The sequence below is a fragment of the Vanellus vanellus genome (assembly GCF_965231255.1).
Source record: "Vanellus vanellus genome assembly, chromosome: 2".
Taxonomy (NCBI): Eukaryota; Metazoa; Chordata; class Aves; order Charadriiformes; family Charadriidae; genus Vanellus; species Vanellus vanellus.
The window spans coordinates 142,815,572-142,834,113 of NC_138906.1; the positions used below are offsets into that span (position 1 = coordinate 142,815,572).

General features: G+C 39.7%; 1 protein-coding gene across 3 annotated transcripts; it reads left to right on the top strand.

The window, feature by feature from the left end:
- Positions 1-2,488: 2,488 nt before the first annotated feature.
- On the top strand, positions 2,489-15,655 carry OTUD6B (OTU deubiquitinase 6B). 3 transcript variants are annotated; one of them, XM_082499575.1, is made up of 7 exons: positions 2,489-2,638; positions 5,411-5,565; positions 7,874-7,969; positions 9,412-9,724; positions 11,236-11,297; positions 11,952-12,058; positions 15,557-15,655. In XM_082499575.1, exons 1-7 carry the CDS (start codon positions 2,548-2,550, stop codon positions 15,558-15,560), a joined length of 828 nt encoding a protein of 275 aa, XP_082355701.1. In that variant the 5' UTR covers positions 2,489-2,547; the 3' UTR covers positions 15,561-15,655. The 3 variants fall into 3 exon arrangements, with proteins under 3 accessions (XP_082355701.1, XP_082355700.1, XP_082355699.1); XM_082499574.1 differs by lacking the exon at positions 15,557-15,655 and adding an exon at positions 12,594-14,764 and having other exon boundaries at positions 11,952-12,062; XM_082499573.1 differs by lacking the exon at positions 15,557-15,655 and adding an exon at positions 12,594-14,764.
- Positions 15,656-18,542: the final 2,887 nt, after the last annotated feature.

Genomic DNA, 18,542 nt, shown 5'->3' on the forward strand with positions numbered 1-18,542 from the left:
CTGCTGCGTTCCTGTGGTGTGCTCAAAGCATTTGTCTTCATAACTTGCTCTGTTGCGTTTTTTTTTTTCAGCCAGTAGCTGGCCATCAGTTAGTTGTTTATAAGGTTGGGTCCTCTGTTTTGAACGATATTTTCAAGGCCTTTGCTGTTATCCCACGTTAAACTCCAGCTCACAATAGCTGTCTGGCACAAAGCTCCAGTTCGCAGACCAGGTTCTCACCATAGGCTGGTAACAAGCCCTGCAGGACAGGACTGAGGCCTTGTGAAGTTGGCATTGAGCCTGTGGCCTGCTGCTGGCAAGGGTAGTGCTCTTATTAATTGCTTTCGTTTATCCCAGGTTTCATGGCAGCAGAAGAAACTTGGCTTTAGCTGGCTGTGCAGCATGACGTCGCCAGCATTTATTGCACCGCTATTCTCTAAAACGTACTGCCTCGTACTTAGTGTGCCCTAAAATCTCCATTCCTGCGTAACTTTTGAGTTCAACTGTATTAAGATATGTGTTGTTCAAATGAGGCTAGCGTACCGTAAGATCACTTTAATCAACCTACCTCCACCATCACTTAGCACTTCATATTTGGTCATTGCTATTTATTCTATATTCTTTTGGATTACTGCTAAATCTGGACTAAAACCAGTAGTCACTGCAGAGACCTCCCTGGATGTATCCCCTTTGACTGGGGATAGTTGATCTGGAGGGAAGGAGCCTCTGGTACATTTTTTTCTGAAAGATTTAAGTCTGTAGTCCACCAAAACACAGGACAGCTCAGCCTGCTTGAAGGATGGGATTGGGTATTATGTCTGAACACCTGATTACAGTGTCTTGTTATAGTAAAAAGACATTTTTTTTTCTTTGCTGCAAATTTATAAAGTTCTAAAAGAAACTACAATGCAGAAGGTATAAACCAGTATTTATTATTTTTCAATATCGAGCATTTTAAGAACATGTATTAAATGTCAGCATATTCATATACACCTACAGGTGCAGACAAAGAGATGTCATTGACAAACTGATACAGAGCACATATATACGTTAGTCAAGGCAAATTTAACCCAATTTGTCCTTATTCTGGATTTGCTGGTAGCATACAGAAATATTTAGAGGGACACCCTAGCAATTTCCAGTGCTAACCTATTTTCCTAGCTAAAAGCCACCCCCCCTCCCTTCACTCCTTTTGGATAAGGCTTTTTTTTTTTCTAGCTGGTCTGTGATCTGGTTTTATTCCAATAGGCTGGAAAAAGCAAGTGGAGGTAAGGGTAAAATATATTATATATCCAAGTCCAGATATACAAATCCGAAAATTATTTACATTTCAACAGAATTGTAAAGGGGGGGGGTCTAAAAATTGGTAGGTTCTATATAGCAAGAGTGTTTGGCCATCACCTTATGATTCTGCTTTAAATCTATTTCATTTCTTTGTGCTTGACACTGTACTTCTTGTAGAAGATCTGTTGATAAGAATGTAAAAGAACAATAGCAATGCCCTAACACTTAAGCACAAATTTAGTTTCCATTACCAAGCTTTTTGCTCAATTTGAATAATTTTAAACCCAATTAAAATATTAAAGCTTTACCAATTATATTTTGCCCAGATAAAGCGAACATTCGACAAAAAGTTGGTGACTGCCTTGAGCAGAAAAGCATCTCACTCCACACTAGCACTTGACAAGAATTTGTAGTTCCCATTTTGAGATGGGGATTTGACTCCAACCAGGAAGTCTGGATTTTACTGTAATAAGAGCGTAACACTTTATGAGATGTAATGTCACAGCGGTGAGAAGACACAAACACCACAAACACCACAACTTGGAAAACCAAGAGTCTTTCTGGGTATTTTTTTGCCTTTAAGTAACTTCAGGTAAAAAAACCTGCGCGCACACACACAGCACTGTGTATTTTGCACACACGCGAACAGGTGAAATAACTTTATTTTTTCTCCTCAACGTGATAAATCGTGTGAAAAAAAAAAAACCCAACCAATCCTTTCCTCACCTCCAGCCTTCCTCTTTAATAGGATTTACCTCTACTTGAGCTCAACTTAGCATTTTTCCTTAGTGAAGACGTGTCCATATAAGTCCCGTATTGGGCAGGAGATACCCACAAGTACCTCCGTGGTTATTTTTGTTAGGGGACAGAAATGACAAAGGGGTGGAGGAGATCGCTTTCCTCGCAAAAACGGCTTTTCCCTCTCCCACTCGCTCTCACAACCCGAGAACGAGAACCGCCTCCCTTTCCTACTACGACCGGAGCTCCCGGCCCGTAACGTGCGGGCTCAGGAGCCGGCGGCCCCAGGACACCGGGGCGAGGGGGTGGCGGAGAACAACCGGCCGGCAGCACACGGAGGAGCCCCATGAGGAGGAGAAGCCGGAGGAGAGAGGAGGGCTGGGGAAGGCCGCGCCGCGCCACTCGCCCCCTCACGGCTGAGGCGGTGGGCGGGGCGTCGCCGCCGGAAGCGCGGCGAGCTCCCGCCTCGCGCCGGGGTCGGGGGTCACGCGCGCCGCTGCCGCCGCGGGGTGAGGGCGTCCCGCGGGCGCGGGCCTTCGGGCGCCCATGGAGGGTTCCGGCGACGAGGAGCCGGGGACCGACGGGCCGCTGCAGCAGCTGGTGAAGCGGCAGCGCAAGGAGAAGCGGGAGCTGCAGGGTGAGAGGTGCCGCGGGGCCGGTGGAGGCTGGAGTGGGGAGGGGCGAGCCCCCTCCCACCCCCCTTCCCTCAGGCGGCCGCCTCGCCGCTGGGGAGGTTGGCGGGGAGACGCGAGGAGGGCTCGGTGTCCAGCTGTCAGCCTTCCCCGGGCTGGAAGCCCCCTCACGGCAGCGGTAGAAGCTGTGAAGGGGGCGGGAGGGACGGCGACGGGTGGGTTGGGCACCGCACGGCTGTGGAAAAGGCGGGAGCAGCCCTGGGACGGCCGTGGCGGGGGCGGGGGGGGATAGGAAAATGCTGCCTCTTGGCAGAGGTGCCGGAGCCACGCTTTGCGGCTGGGTGTCGTTCCTGTCATGCAGGCGGGCCGCTGAGCTCGCCTTACTGTCATCTTGGGAGCCCGACAAAGCCTTAAGAGCCCTATCCTAGGGCATTAACATCGTGTTAGCGCTTTGCCACTTTGTGAGTTAAAGAAGGTGTGGGTTTTGTAAGGCATTTTAGGTTGAAAAGCCTGTATAAGGGTCCTTGCTGCCCAGGCAGGTGTTCATTCGTTCAAAGTACAATTGATCTGAAATGAATTTTATTAGCACGGTGAGGCACTGGAACAGGTTGCCCAGAGAGGTTGTGGATGCCCCATCCCTGGAGGTGTTCAAGGCCAGGCTGGGTGGGGCTTTGAGCAACCTGGTCTAGTGGGAGGTGTCCCTGTCTATGGCAGGGGGGTTGGAACTAGATTGTCTTCAAGGTCCCTTCCAACCCAAACCATTCTAGGATTCTGTCCAGCCACAGTAAAATGTCTATAGTAGACGGCCCTGTGTGGTCTTAGAGTGCTACATATGAACTGTTCATGAGCCACATTTTACTTACCCAGTTACAGTAGATTGATATAATTGACTAGTTCTGTTAGCTGGATCCTGTTGAGTTTTATAGTTGATTATAAACTTTTTGTTAAACCTTTCTCATTGCTAGTTTATTGATATGGCCTTTTTCTTGTTTGGCTCTTTTGGTATGTAATGAAATGGGCCCATCTGCAGCCTTTTGTCAGTTAGAGGGTTAAAGAAGAGGAGAGAGACTATTGGGCTGTGTGTTGTCATTGTATTTGTAGGAACTTACTGTTTTGAGATGCCTTTTCCTCCCTCAAATTTGGTTGAAATTCAAAAGAGAGGTAGGAATCAGGCATTGTGGTCAGGTGGCTGGAGCACGTGGCACATCAGGAGAGGCTGAGGAACACAGGGTTTTTCTACCTAGAGAAGGTGATAAGGGGGTATCTAATTGCATCCTCCGCTACCTAAAGATGGTGGGAGAGATATACAGAAGGCAGAGCCCCAGCCTTCCCATTAAGGAGAGGCAGGTGACCTATAGGCATGCATTTTCCTACTTGAAAAATACATTCCTAATAAATGCAATGATTAACTGTTTGACAGATAGCAAGACGGTTTATTAGTAAGAATTAACATAAGGTGCATCTCAGCCTCTGAAAATCCAACATCTCCGGTTGATGATCCTTGTCTCCACCACTCCCCGTATACTCTCCTTGTGTATCTGTGTGTGCCTGTTAAGTCCTGGATTTCCTCCTCCCCCTTGATGTTAATTTTTATGAACTAAACTGCTTTTCTGCCTGCCAAACTGAGCTGATTCATCTATGAGCTGAATGCTTAACATAAATCTTTCAGTGTGAGCATTCTTGCTGCCTCCTCTTGAAAAGCTTCATTATCATCACCATCATCTTCAGCCCAATTGTGTCAGTCAAGGGTGAAGGACAGGAGAACGTGCAGACTATGAGCAGTGAGCAGGGTGTTAAATAATTGGTGCTGTAACTCTAAAACAGTGAATACAGAAGTGATGAGAGCTAGCAGGGTGTGTTCATGTGATGGCACAGGCTGTGGAAGCTGTGTTTGTTTGTTCAGCGTGGAGAAGAGGGAAAGACTGGGGGATCGGGTTGTAGTTTCCACTGCTTAATGGATGGACCCAGACTCTTCAAAGTAAAGCATAGAGAATACACTAGAGACAATGGCTGAAGGTGGTAACAAGAAAAAATCCTCATGGGAGTAAAAAAGGAAAATATTTTCATAACAACAATGGTTAAACATTGGAAAAAAACTTCCCAGAAAGGTTGCAGAATGTTCATCCCTGTAGGCGTTGCGCAGTTGTCTGAATAAGTTCCAGATCAATCTAAAATAATGTAACCTGATGTAGCTTTGAATTCAGCCCTGCTTTGAGCAGGAGGTTGAACTAGATGACCTCCAGACATCCTTTCTAACCAAGCTATTCTATGATTTCAGAAATAGAGCCTTGACTTACAGCCTAAAAATACTTATGGAATTTCAGCAAGTTGAGTTCTTTTTTTCTTCTTGAATTCCCATTTTGCTTTTAGAAGCTTTATTTTAAGGATAGTTAAACTCTGTATTTTTAATCTGCTACTTGTGTGATTAAAAATTTACACACCTTTCCTATGACAGCATTTGAGATCTCAATGCCCAAATAATCTTTTTGAAGGCAACAGGCTGAGGTCTGCTGCGTTGATGAGTTCATAAGTATTTATAATAATAACCTCGCACAAGTTTTTCTCTTCTTCAGGTGCAACATTTGCATATGTAAAGAAAAATATAGCTGCTTTAAAATGTGATGATTGTAATGGGCAGTCTCATGGCTAAACTGTTAAAACATACTGATATGTTGATTTAAAAAAAAAAACAACTTGCTTTGTAACTTGCAGTTCTCTTTTCTGCCATGACTGTCTATATTTAGAGGTAATGTTTTATTACACTACTTCCTTAACAGCAAAAATTCAAGGCATGAAAAACACTGTTCCCAAGAATGATAAAAAGAGACGAAAACAGCTGGCTGATGAAGTTGCCAAACTAGAGGCAGAACTTGAACAGAAGCACAAAGAGGAATTGAAGCAGCTGAAGGAAACTTCACCTGAGCAGAATAAGGTAGGTGCCTTAACTTTAGCTGAAGTTGTGCAGATAAAATTTGTGTTAGGGCTTCTTTAACTTTTAAAAATTATAATGAAGTAACACTTTGAAGTATATCTCCTTTTCCTCGCAGTATTAGTAACTCTTTTTCCTCTTTGGAAAGATTCAGCTGTTATGGTGAGTAGGTATTGCTAGAAGGGGCATTTAGCTGTGGGGTGTTGTTGTTGAGCAGTATTTGGTTTTGCTCTTAAGGCTATGTTAGTAGCTCAGTTGTCTTAAAGAATTTTTTTTTGTTAAGTTCCTGTTATGTTGTCACTCTAATTATCTTACAGACTACTAGAGTATTATTGGCATTCAAGTGATGCAGTGTGTTTTGTCTTGCAATTCTGTCAACAGTGTAACTGACCTTTTTGTAAGAAGGCATTTTCTGTGATGATGAGAATTGTCTTCTTAAATGCCACTGCTCTGCCATGTTGGCAACATAGCTACATATTTAAATGCTACCAGTTTGTTGTTTGATGGCAAATCACTTAATTTTTAACAGAGGCTTAGCATTATTCAAATTTAGCTGCAGGAATGAGTAAACCAGATATTAGCAAATACTTGTGTGACATACAAAAATTCATCTATGTTTTAGCACTTAATTAATAATCACAGAATGATCAGGGTTGGAAGGGACCTCTGGAGATCATCTAGTCCAACCTCCCTGGCAGATCAGGGTCAGCTACAGCAGGTTGCACAGGACAGCGCCCAGGCGGGTTTTGAATGTCTCCAGAGTGGGAGACTCCACCATCTCTCTGGGCAGCCTGTTCCAGTGCTCTGCCACCCTCACAGTAAAGAAGTTCCTCCTCGTGTTAAGATGGAACTTGCTATGCTCAAGTTTGTGCCCATTACCTCTTGTCCTATCACTGGGCACCACTGAAAAAAGACTGTTCCCACCCCCCTGGCACCCTCCCTTCAAGTGTTTATAAGCATTAATAAGATCCCCCCTCAGTCATCTTTTCTCTAGACTAAAAAGACCCAAGTCCCTCAGCCTTTCCTCATAAGATAATAATTAGAGCATTGGAAACGCCTGTCATAGTGAATTCACAATCCATAGACTTAATTCTGTATAGCCAGTACTGAAAAGAACTCTATTTGTATCATGTGCCTGAATTTAGGGACTGTTAGTGCAAGTGGGCCTGTTCATATACTTTCTGCAACCTAAACAGGAATAGAGCTTGTGGCTAAACTGGTGCATTATCCATGAATGATGCTAGTGCTCCATGCTCATACATCTCCTTAAGTGTCTCTCTAACAGTGTGTGTCTTTGCTGTAAAGAAACAAACAAAAACTTGTCTGCCTGATGCTTTCTGGACTAGCTGTTTTCTGATTAGTGACCTAAGAATTAAGCAGAGTGTACTTTAGTCTGAAAATGAGAGTGAAAACACTTCTGAATGATCTTTAGGGAAATAGACCCGATCGAGAAGCATCTGCTGAGAATCCTTGTGGGGAAAAAAAAAAAGTTTTTGTGAGAGGTATGACCCTATAACAATCTTCTGCTGTAGTTTTTAATCAGATGCTTAAGGGGATGATTAATACATAAGCATTAAACATGATGCGTCTGTTTTCTTGTATCTTAGGTTAATTTCAAGAGTTTATTTTATTTTGCTAAATGAGCTGTCAAAACTTTACGATGGAGGATGGTTCAAGCTAAAATCCTTACCCTGGACATAGCTTTGCCAGAGAGGATTTTTGGTTTGAGATGTGTGGTTTCTTTCACTTTTCAACTTTTTTATTTGGGTTGAAACATGTCACCTTTGGAAGCATGGACATCTAGTTCGTACCATTTTGGGGTTGGCTTTGTCATTTTTCTTGAAGTGTCAACTCCTTGTCTATTCCAACTGTTTGTTATGTTTTGGTATGGAGAGTGGAGCCATCTCCTGCTTTAATCATCACAGAACTTGATAATGGCTGTTTGGGTACTTCAGTCAGCTGGTAGGGTGAGGAAAACTTTCCCTTTTCAGCCAGTAAGCAGTGTTCACATTTCAGTGTGGAAGCTTGTAAGAGAGCCTATAGACTAAATTTGAGATGTGCAGTTCATAACTGTCTCTTTGTTGAGAGTACAGAAAAAGTAATAAAATGCATGACAGTGATTTGGGATGTGAAATGCTTTACTTCTGGCTGTGATGGGTTCTGTGCTATACACAGATGTTTGTGGTTAAACTTTATAAATATACCCTGGAATTACCTAGAAACAGAAAACTGTTTCAGGAAAAGCACATCTGAGTTATCTTATTAATAAGAAAGTTTAACTCCTTTTTCTTTTTCTTCTCTTTCTTTTTAGACGGATTCTATAGCTGATGGGGTTGCAAATTTAGAGCTTGAAGGAGTAGAGCAACAGGTCCAGCATCCTCGAATATCAAAAGCACAGAAGAGGCGGGTATGACAACATTTAAAAATTTTACAAATATTTGATTGAAGTTATATTCACTTAAAATTAACTGTAATAACCAAAGTTAAACAATTTTGCAGGGGACATTACCTGGCTAATTCAGTATTGATACTGTACCTACTGGGTGCCTTGAAAGTCTGTAAAGCTGCTACCTAGAGATATGTAAGCATTTTATAAATAGTTTACACTTTTTTGCCCTCAGCCATGAGCTGGGAATCAGAATAGGTCAGGAGATGGGAGCCAGAAAGAACAAATTATGTAAAACCAATTTTTTTTAAATATTTTCACTAAAAACATTAATAAAGTAATAAAGTAATTGAATTAAAATAATGTTAAATGCTATGTGGAAAATATGCAGGTTGTAGAACTTAACACATTTCACAAAAGAACATTAATACTGAAATTGTTGTAAATTTTTGAGTTGTTAAGAAACCCTACCTGGTGTCCGGGAGTTAGGGTTAAATCTTGTTAAGCTTCAGATGTTAAACTGCGATGGATTAACATTCTAATTGTACCTGCATGAATGTTGGTTCAGGGCCAGAGGAGCACTGCTTTACTGCAGAGTCCATCCCCTGTTACATGATCACTACTGCAGAGCTGCCTTGTAACAAACATGATAAAAGGATGTTCTTAATTCATTGCACCATGTCTAGGCAGGCTAGGAACTCTTTAGTCCAGTTTTCCTGTATTGTGTTTGCCTAAACCCGTCTGGTCTTGATTTGTGGTGAGTTTTAAGTGTGAAAGTGAAAAGATCATTCTCTGTACTGCTTCCTATTTGCTCATTTACCTTGACTCTTATTTCCTTGTTAGCTTAAGCGTAAACTTATGAAGTCGTTTATGTTAGGTAGTATTACATCCCCTCTAGTATTCTCTGTATGCATTCTTATCAGTCCTTTAGGTTAGGAGCAGTCTTTTATGATGTGTAGTACCTAGCCTGAGGGAGTTTCAGTTTCATGACATGAGCGCCATTATGCCATCTTATGCATAAGTGGTAGATCTCACACTTATTATGAAAGAGTAATTTTTTTTTTTGTTGTTTAATTAGAATTCCCGTGCTTGAGTTGTTTGCCACTGTGGTGAAATAGGTGATCCTGAAGAAATGACTACTGTTAATAGCCTTTGTGTGGGTGTTGTAAAGTGTTATTTTGCATGTTGATATAATTAAAATTTCTCCTGTCACATAATTTTGGGTGTGGTGACAGAAGCAGTTAGGATATACTGATCACTTACCATTTGCTAAAGTTTTGGTTTAGGAGGTCTCTAAGATTTGGTAGTACTGATTTGGAAGAACTTTTCTCAATACATTCATATCTGTGGAAACATTTGAAGAGTTAGAAGCAAGCACTAAGCTAAGAACTTGTAATCTTGTAAATTTTGGCATCTTGTAAATTTTAACATTCAATGTAATTTTTATGTGTTTTTAATGTAAGGAAAAAAAAGCTGCCTTGGAGAAAGAAAGAGAAGAAAGGATAGCTGAAGCTGAAATAGAAAATTTAACGGGTGCTAGACATCTTGAGAGTCAGAAACTTGCCTCCCTCTTGGCAGCAAGGCATTTAGAGATTAAACAGATCCCTTCAGATGGCCATTGCATGTACAGAGCTATTGAAGATCAACTCAAGGATCGCCAAAATTCCTGGACTGTTGCAACTCTGAGGAGCCAAACAGCAAAGTATATGCAAAGTCACTTCGATGACTTCCTGCCCTTTCTTACAAACCCTAGTACTGGAGACATGTATAGCAGAGGTAAGACTTGTGGCATAAGAGATTTCAAAAACTGTTATAACTATTTCTGATAATTCTTGATCTCGGTTACAGCTGAAATGGGACTAACCCATTATGATGTTTGTTCCTGAACTCTGTTGCTTTGTTGGTTTGGCTATGTTCTGTGGAACACAGAATTATGATCTGCTATGAAACTTGGTACACCTGAATATTTGTAATTTATATTTTTAAAAGTAATCTAGTAAGCATTATCTAATCAAGTTCTGGGATGGGGTTTAACTTGTATTATAAACAGATTGTTGACCAGGTTAGGGATTATTTTTGTGTCAACTTTTATATTGGTGTTTTCTGTTTATGTAGGAAAGCTGTTAAAAATGAGTGTGGAATTTAAGCAGGTATCTTTTATAATAGTTTTGCATAGATGGCTGTTCTTATTCTGCCCTTTATTTTCACTGGTTATACTAAGCCTTTTGAGCCCTTTCTTGTAAACAACTTAAACTAAAAAGTATAAAGGCATTTAGTGTGGAGCAATGGTGTAGGCTGAGTAAATGGAATTTACGTAATTCTTATTTGAGCAATACATGGTTTATTAATTTCTTACCGCGTGTCTGGAACACCATGCAAATGACTTTATACAACTTTTTAACTTACTGCTACAGTTGTTTAATAATTATTGCTGTGGGTTTCATTTGGTGACTGGGGGCTGTTGTGAAGTAGGAGGTGTCTTTCCCATGTTGACAGAGATAATGGTCACAGGCTAAATGTGTAAAAAGAAGACTGACTGAAGTTCTGCAAAGCAGCAGGGAGTTGTGGTTTTCTTATTTCTCTTAAGTCTGTTATATGGGGAATGCGTGAAAAGCAATTCTGAGCAGTCTTCAGAAAATCTGTTCTTTCTTTATCAGAATCTTTTCATAGGGTTCAGAAGCCTGAAGTGTTGTAATTTATAAATTTGAAAGCTTGGTTTCTGTACAACATGATCTACAAAAGGTTTATTTACCTATTAACAAGCGAACTCTTGGGAATACATACTTCAGAGGTTAAAACCAAGGCATGTAATTTGGAAATTTAAAAAAAAAAACCCAAACAACAAAAAAACCCAACAGTTGAACTACATACAATTACAAGATTTTAAAAACACACCTGACACCTAGCTGACATAAAAACTTCTTTTCTAAAATTTCAAAACAACACCGTCTAAAACTTCAGAGGAAGAAAACTGTATGCAATTTCATGCTTGTAATTAACAGTTCCCTGAATAAAAAGTTTAAAAGAAAAACCTGTACTTCTTTTTATTCCCATATTTGTTTTTATTCCTGTTTTCAGTCTTAGTTTTTCTTTATAAAACAGTAATGGGGATTTTTTTGGCCTCTGGTGTTTTTCTTTTCCTTTTCTTGTCTTCAGTGAACATATGTATTTTCCTGTATAATATGTTTGGACTTTTCTGGTTCTAGTTCTTCATTGTACAGTCACTGTTTTCAGAAGTACTTCTCAAATAATAGAAGTACTAAAAGTTGTCTTTTCTTTCCCTGCAGAGGAGTTTGAAAAATACTGTGATGATATAGCAAATACAGCTGCATGGGGTGGTCAGCTGGAAGTAAGTACTGTGTTGATAATTTTTATTTGTGAAATTCTGAAATGGGTGAATACACCTTCAAAAAAGGGCTTCTTAAGAAAGAATAACTGAAGGCATAAGGGAACATGGTCATAAATAGTTTATCAAGAAATCTCTCCTATGGTTATAAATTGTTTTTCCAAATTACTAGTTTTTCTGATGGTGTGGTGCAGTTTTGATATATTTGACGACATGCAAGTTAACGAATTCAGTAGTTCTAAATATCATTAGAAAGACTGACAGTATGAGTGGGGATAGTATTTTATCATGCAGAATTAAGATGGTAGCAAAGCAACGTTAGATTTTTGTAATGTGAGCCAGAACCTGTGCTTGAGAAATTACATATTTATTTAATTTGTCTTACTGTTTTGTGAAAGAGTAGTTACCAAATTACTGAAGCTTGCCCAATGTTACCTGTGTTGTATCATCAAAACAATGATTAATTTAAGGCAACCCGTTTTCAATTAAACTTTAAAAAGTTAAAATATTTTTGCTTATTTTAATAAAGTTTACTTTCTAACAGTATTTGAAATGTTATGCCCCAACTGATGTCTGCTAAAACTAAATGCCATGTCTTCCTCTCTCCTCTCTATGTTGGCTTTAATCCTATTATTGAATTGTTTTTTTGCCTTAAAGCTAAGGGCTCTGTCGCACATTTTGCAAACACCTATAGAAGTAGTGCAAATGGATTCCCCTCCCATTATTGTTGGTGAAGAATATTCAGGCAAACCAATAATACTTGTGTAAGTATGTAATTTTATCCCTTTGTAGAATTAGCATGTTTGTTTCTAGAGCAGTGGGCTCAGCTTTGATTCTTACCTGATCTTTTATTTTCTGTTACATATCTGATGTTGAAATGCTGTTTGAATAATCTTGCAGATCAGAAGTTATGTATGTGATTGACACACTTAGTTTAAAGGTATTTTAATTAGAGTTCTTGAAATGCTGACAATTAGTCTGAGGTGTGATTCAGTCACTGCTTTATAGAATGCTACAAGGTCATCTTCCTTGTTAGGTAATTACAAAATAATAGCGAAATTGATATAAGATGTAGCAGGAAACTTATTTTTTTCCCTCTTCAAAGTTTATGTCAATTTGTGCCTGGAAGTCACCAGAATTAAAAACTGCCTTTATTAATACTCTCCTGTTTAATGAACCTATGTATTTTCTGTGCTAAAACTTGAATTTATTTAAGCTATCTTCAAGTGCTGTTAATGTTTGGCATGATGTATACTTTTAGTTACACTGAACACTAATTCTGTAACTTCTTTTTTTTAGGTATATGAGACATGCCTATGGATTAGGAGAACATTACAATTCTGTACAGCTTTTAACAGATGCTGCTACAGAAAACGGCAGCTAGCATACAGAAGTCATAAACCCACATGGATAACAGTTATGTCTTGATGTGTTGGGCTCCAGACAATTCCTAGACAGACTGATAAGTAAAACTAAATGGAATGGATTTAAAATGAAAAAAAAGACATGCAAGGTTTGAATATAAATCAGAAATAGCTCTTGATTTTAAACAAAACCAAACCAAAACCACACAACAGTATTTTGAACTTGTTGGTATGAATCATGTTTAGATCATCTTCTCTAAAATGGTGGCTGTATAGATCAGATTTTTTTTTTTAATAGAGTTTTATCCCAGGCTGCAGTGAAAATACAGAGTAGTAAATGTTTTGGAAATCTGCATTTCTGCTGAAGAATTAAGGTCACCTGAAGGTTCCTGTTACACTATTTCTGGCAGATTTTGATGATCATGGAAGAGCTAAGGCATTGAAAAGAATTGTTTTTCTTTTGATTAATGGAATGTCCTCTACAGCGTTTCTTTAGTTCTATCAGGATCTAGCTTTAACACTGTAGTAGGGATCCCCTTCTTTTTGAGCAGAGAAGAGCTGAAGGCAAATGCAATAATAGAATGTCTTACTTGGCTGAAGGAATTGCACAGTATTTTTATTTTAAAGACTTTCATCTAAGATTTTTACCAAAGTTTGCGGACTTCACTTTTTTTTTTTGGCGGTTGACAGTGGGAACTGAACACTTGATGCTGTTCCTAGTACTGAGTCTGTAGGAAGAGCATTGTTGTTTTTGACTACACATCATAACATTGATGCGAGTTAACTCTGCTGTTCATCATAGTCTTTCATATGTGCATTTCTATGATACAGAAATCTTATAAACAAAAAGCTCCTCAATGCACTCACTTCAGGTAGCGAAACTGATCTGAACTCATCATTTATGGATCTGCTGATCTAAGCACTTTGTGATCTGAAGTGTGATGTTTTATAATGCTTAAAACAGCTGGTTGCATATAGGTGTAAGAATAACCACCTTGGGCTTTGTCAGTGACTTTAAAGGTGATCTGCAGAAGAATTAAGTTTATTTTCATTGCTCCTCATGATGCACAGAGACTTGAAAGGTGGGGTTTTTTAATATGGCTTGACTTTTTACATTAGAAACATTTGTCTTTATGTCACTGTAAATGTGACTCCAAAATTAGCAGCATACTGAAACCGAAGTTGTAATGCAATTGTTTTTCAAAAATAGAAGTTATTTTTTTTTAAAAAAAAAAAAAGCTTTAGTCAAGAACATAATTGTCTGTATTTTAGTGCTGATCATTTGGGTGGAGAAAAGCGTTTCATGTCAAATTTAAACACCTTTGCCCTGATTTGAGGATTATGAGCTAACAGTGCACATCTTGTAGTTATTCAGTTAAGCTAGTCACCGACTGACATTCCCAGGACTTATAAATTAGAAAGAAAAATCTGCTCTTACTTAAGAAGGAGGAGATAAGTGTTCACTTTATGGATCAGATTATGTCTGATTTAAAGCACTTTGAGAGAGAGGGAGGGGAAAAAAATCAGCCAATTATAGCAGGGGGTTTTGGACAAACAGAACTTGAATTATGACTTCTTTATACTGGTGCCTGCCAGGAAAACAAAGTATTAACTAGATCAGGAGGTTTTACATCCTTATTTATCTGATACAGTATAGCAAATATAGCTGTATTTATAGCAGCTGGTTTACTATAGAATTTGCTTTACTACCTTGATTGTATAAAAAGATGTTTTTAATTTCAAACAAAAAATTGGATACAACAGTATGGAAAAAGTGTCTCTATTCGTAATACCACTATGAATTTCACTAAAAATAATATCAGAAATACTCTTCTCTGTGTTGCTTAGAATTGGTGTGATATGAAATGCACGTGCTGCATTTTATAGATACCCTGTGAAAACAGTTCTTTGGTTTATTGGGTTTTCTTTCTTGTTTGATTAACTGACAGAGAAAAGATGTCAGAATTGTAGAATGCCTGTACCAACAATTTGTCCTGTTGAAGATGTTTACAATTTGTATAAAGCAAAATAATGTTTTAATATAGTGAGTGAAAGATCCTTGCTCATGCTGTATGGGGCTTGCCAAAAAGTAATAAATCGGTTTATTTGTGGCAAATCTTGTGGTCACTTTTTACTTAGATTATGCACTACTTAATTCTGAGTATTAATAAGGTTACTCATCTAATTTTTGTAGCTTTAGGGTCCTACTGTAATATGAATTCACCAATACCTGACTATTCCTATTCAAGCAGACAAAGCCTTATTCTTTATGAAATGAAGTTGTTTCTAAACAAAATTTATCCTTAGCAGTTGAACTTGAAGCTGTATTTGGAAATAATACTGAACTTCTCCATACACAAAAATGATCAAGTGCAACTGAGAGGGTTTTTTCAGAATTTAGCTTGTAATTTTGTCAGATTACATTTTCTCTGCGAAATAACATTTCTCTTTTTGAGTTTATAGTATTTAAGCAGCTTTTCTTGCTTTTTGTCTGCAATTCATTGACATCAGTTTCTTCAGCCATGCACGGTGTTTAGTGTTCGTCCTGGGCCCCTTCGCTTCGTCTGCCCCCGGTCCCTGCTCTCCCCTGTGTCCCCTGTAGCGTGGGCTGCAGCCAGTGCCAGAAAGTGGGTGGGAGGTGGGTGGCAGCAGGAGGGAGCGCAAGGCTGCCATAAATCATATAATTCCATGTCTTTAAGGATTTTTATTTCTTTTTACAAGCAGTGGTGTTGCTTGTATGCTTTTGTACCATTCTCATAACCAGTTGTGTTTATTGAAGTTATTACACCAAAGCTAAAACACTGTGAAGAGGTAAATTTATTTCACAACCCCTTGTCACTAGAAGCACTGTTTGCCTCCTGTCCATGCCCTGTCATTCCTGTCTCCTCTTTCTAACAGGTAGTTCAACAGGAGCTGCGACGGGCCCCAGGAGAAAAACAAGGCTGCAATTTCAGGTCTCTGCAGAGCACATCCCCTCTGCTCCTACTCTGTCTCAAGGAGCAGGAGGCGCTGGCAGCGATGTGACTGGGCAGATCTGATGGTGTGGGATGGTGCCCAGCCCTTTGCTGTGTTATGCTTGAGTGTAAGATTGCTATGGATTACAGCAGTGAGAATTATTTTAGCTAAATGCATCAGCGGCAGATGGGGTAGGGGTACTGCCACTTGTGGTTGGTATTGGGGCTGTGGGTTTTGCCCAGTTCTCCAACCTTCCTCCTTCACCAGCTCTGGTCACTTTGCAGCTTACTCAACCGTGCCATCAGTGAATTCGTAAGCGGAGATAGGCAGCGTCTCTTCTGTTGATGATACAGGTGGTCACAGTGCAGACAAACCGTGGTGTATGTTCTGTGAAGTCCTGATCAGATGTGTTCCACAGGTGTGTTGGATAAGTGGCATCTTCAGGGGTGCAGCAGCCTTCATTCACGCCAAACTAGGGAATGCTGAGTGCCCCAGAGAGACCTCGAAGGCTGTTGTGAGAGCGAAAGTCAGAATGTCCCATCTGCATTGTCTGGGTAGTCTACAAGACAACACTTTGGGCCATCATCTTTCATAGGCTGTGGAATTGTTGCAAGTACAACTTTTTATTTTTAGTCCTCAAGAAAAAAACAGCCCTCCTCTATCTCCCAGCTGATCTCCTGGGATGTATTTATGAATGACAAGCAGCCCGTGTTGATTACTTGATCTATGTAAGTAGCTGAGCAGACGTAAAAATAGGATCTGAAATATGGAAGGCGTTTTCTGGACTTTCTTTGGCTTCAGTAAGAACACTAACCCACCAATTCATTTGTTTTGGGAGACTAATAAAAGCAGCAGATGGGTTAGGATTGATCACTAGAGGCATATGGTATATGTATTTTGGAATACACCTAAAATCCTTAGCAATTGCCTCCATATGTTATAAACAGGTATATCATAAAAATAATTGTTCACACACAAAAAACCTTCATTTAAATTCCAAATAAATTGACGTGATCTCTACGTTCCAGATTGAATAAATGCATCGAGGTGTTGATTGAAAAGCTTTATTCTCTTTACAAACTAGAAAAACTAGAAAAACTGCCTAAGCTCAAGTAGTAACAAGATAAAAAGTACTTCTGGGGAGCTACTTTTTCTGCAAAAGCTCCCTGAACTTTATCCGTCCTGCAAATGTTTTGTCATGACTGCAGAGATTAGATGTGTGAAGAGTCTGAAGATGCTGTGTTTGTCCAGAAACAAAGATTTTCCAGATGTGAGTAACGCTGTTTTAATTTTTTTAAGCTTTTTTTTTTTTTCCCCTTTTGGAGAATAATGTCTTATAAAAAACATTTGAGCAATATATCTTTTTTTGGAAATGATTACGTAAGTCATGAAAGCACTTGAATAACTGCGTTCTTTATGGTATTTGAATACTCTTTCAAGGAAGCTAAGGATGTGGACATTTTAAATGAATAATTCTTCCTTATATACATATGTATGCTATAAAACTCAATATGAATGAAACCTCAGCAGTATAAATAACTTAATGGGCACAAACTTGAACCTAGGAAGTTCCATCTTAACATGAGGAGGAAGTTCATTACTTCGAGGGTAGTGGAGCACTGGAACAGGCTGCCCAGAGAGGTGGTGGAGTCTCCCACTCTGGAGACATTCAAAACCCGCCTGGACGCTGTCCTGTGCAACCTGCTGTAGGTGACTCTGCTCTGACAGGGAGGGTTGGACTGGATGATCTCCAGAGGTCCCTTCCAACCCTGACCATTCTGTGATTCTGTGAAATGGGCAATGGTTCATTGTTATGTCCCAATAAGGCTCCATTGAGTTGGGAAAGAGCAAGGGATGAGAGGTGGCTTATCTCCAGAAGAACCATTTTTCTCTTAGCTGTATGTAGAATGTTGGAGCACAAAAAGCCAAAAGCAGAATAGGGAAAGTTGTTGTTAACTGGGGACACCTGAGTGACATACACAGATTATCCGGGCTAAGAACAGTGAGGTGAGAGAATAGGACCATGACAGCTAGAATAACTATAGGACTAGCCAAGCAGAGAGATGGCAAATTAAGCTAGTAACCTGTTTTCCAGACACAAAACATGAGCTGCGCAGGTGGGTTGTATTTTATCTGCAGGATCTCCTCCTATGCTAAAAAATGTTTCTAAAGGGGGAAAGAAACAAAAGTAGGTGTTTGCAGCTTTTACTGCTTTTTATACCTCATCATTTACTTAATAATCGATACGTATCTTTGTACACGTCTTACTTGTGTGTGTCTTTACACACCTCGTGCCGCTGGAGGATTGCACTGTATGACCAGCAGCCTCAGACCTTCGGGGCTGGGTGACCTCCCCGAGAGAGAGAGCCGTTCAGCGGCTGCACTGGCAGCCGCCTTTCCATCCTCTTCGCTGGCTGGCAGAACTCTGGATTGCTTCAATGGATTTTAAAAACTTCGATTTATTTTAATCTTTGATAACATATATTTATCAGTGTTTGGCATACCATGTTTTATGTCACTGATTTAGCTGCAGTATTTGTTGCCTGCTTGATTTGCTGCTTGGGGACGTTATCCATCTGCTTTGGAACATTTTATCACAATTTTTGCAGACAACTGCAAACTGAGAGTCAACATGGAGATCTTTGAGAAAACCTACATGGGACAATAAGCTGGAGAATGTCGTGAAAGAATACTTCAAACCCAGCTTGAAAAACTGTGCTGCTCAGTAAAAAACAATACTGAAAAGATTCTCAAGGAAAATTACCCTCCTGATATTCCAAACCTTTAAATTTTGGTTTTTATGTTTTAGTTGTGGCAACCAAGTAAAAGTTTTGTTTGGTCATTTTTAATAGAGAAGAAACTGGATGTCATGCCTCTGATAGTGTACTTGGGTTTTCCAGATTCTGTAATTTCTAAGAGAGTGGTAGCT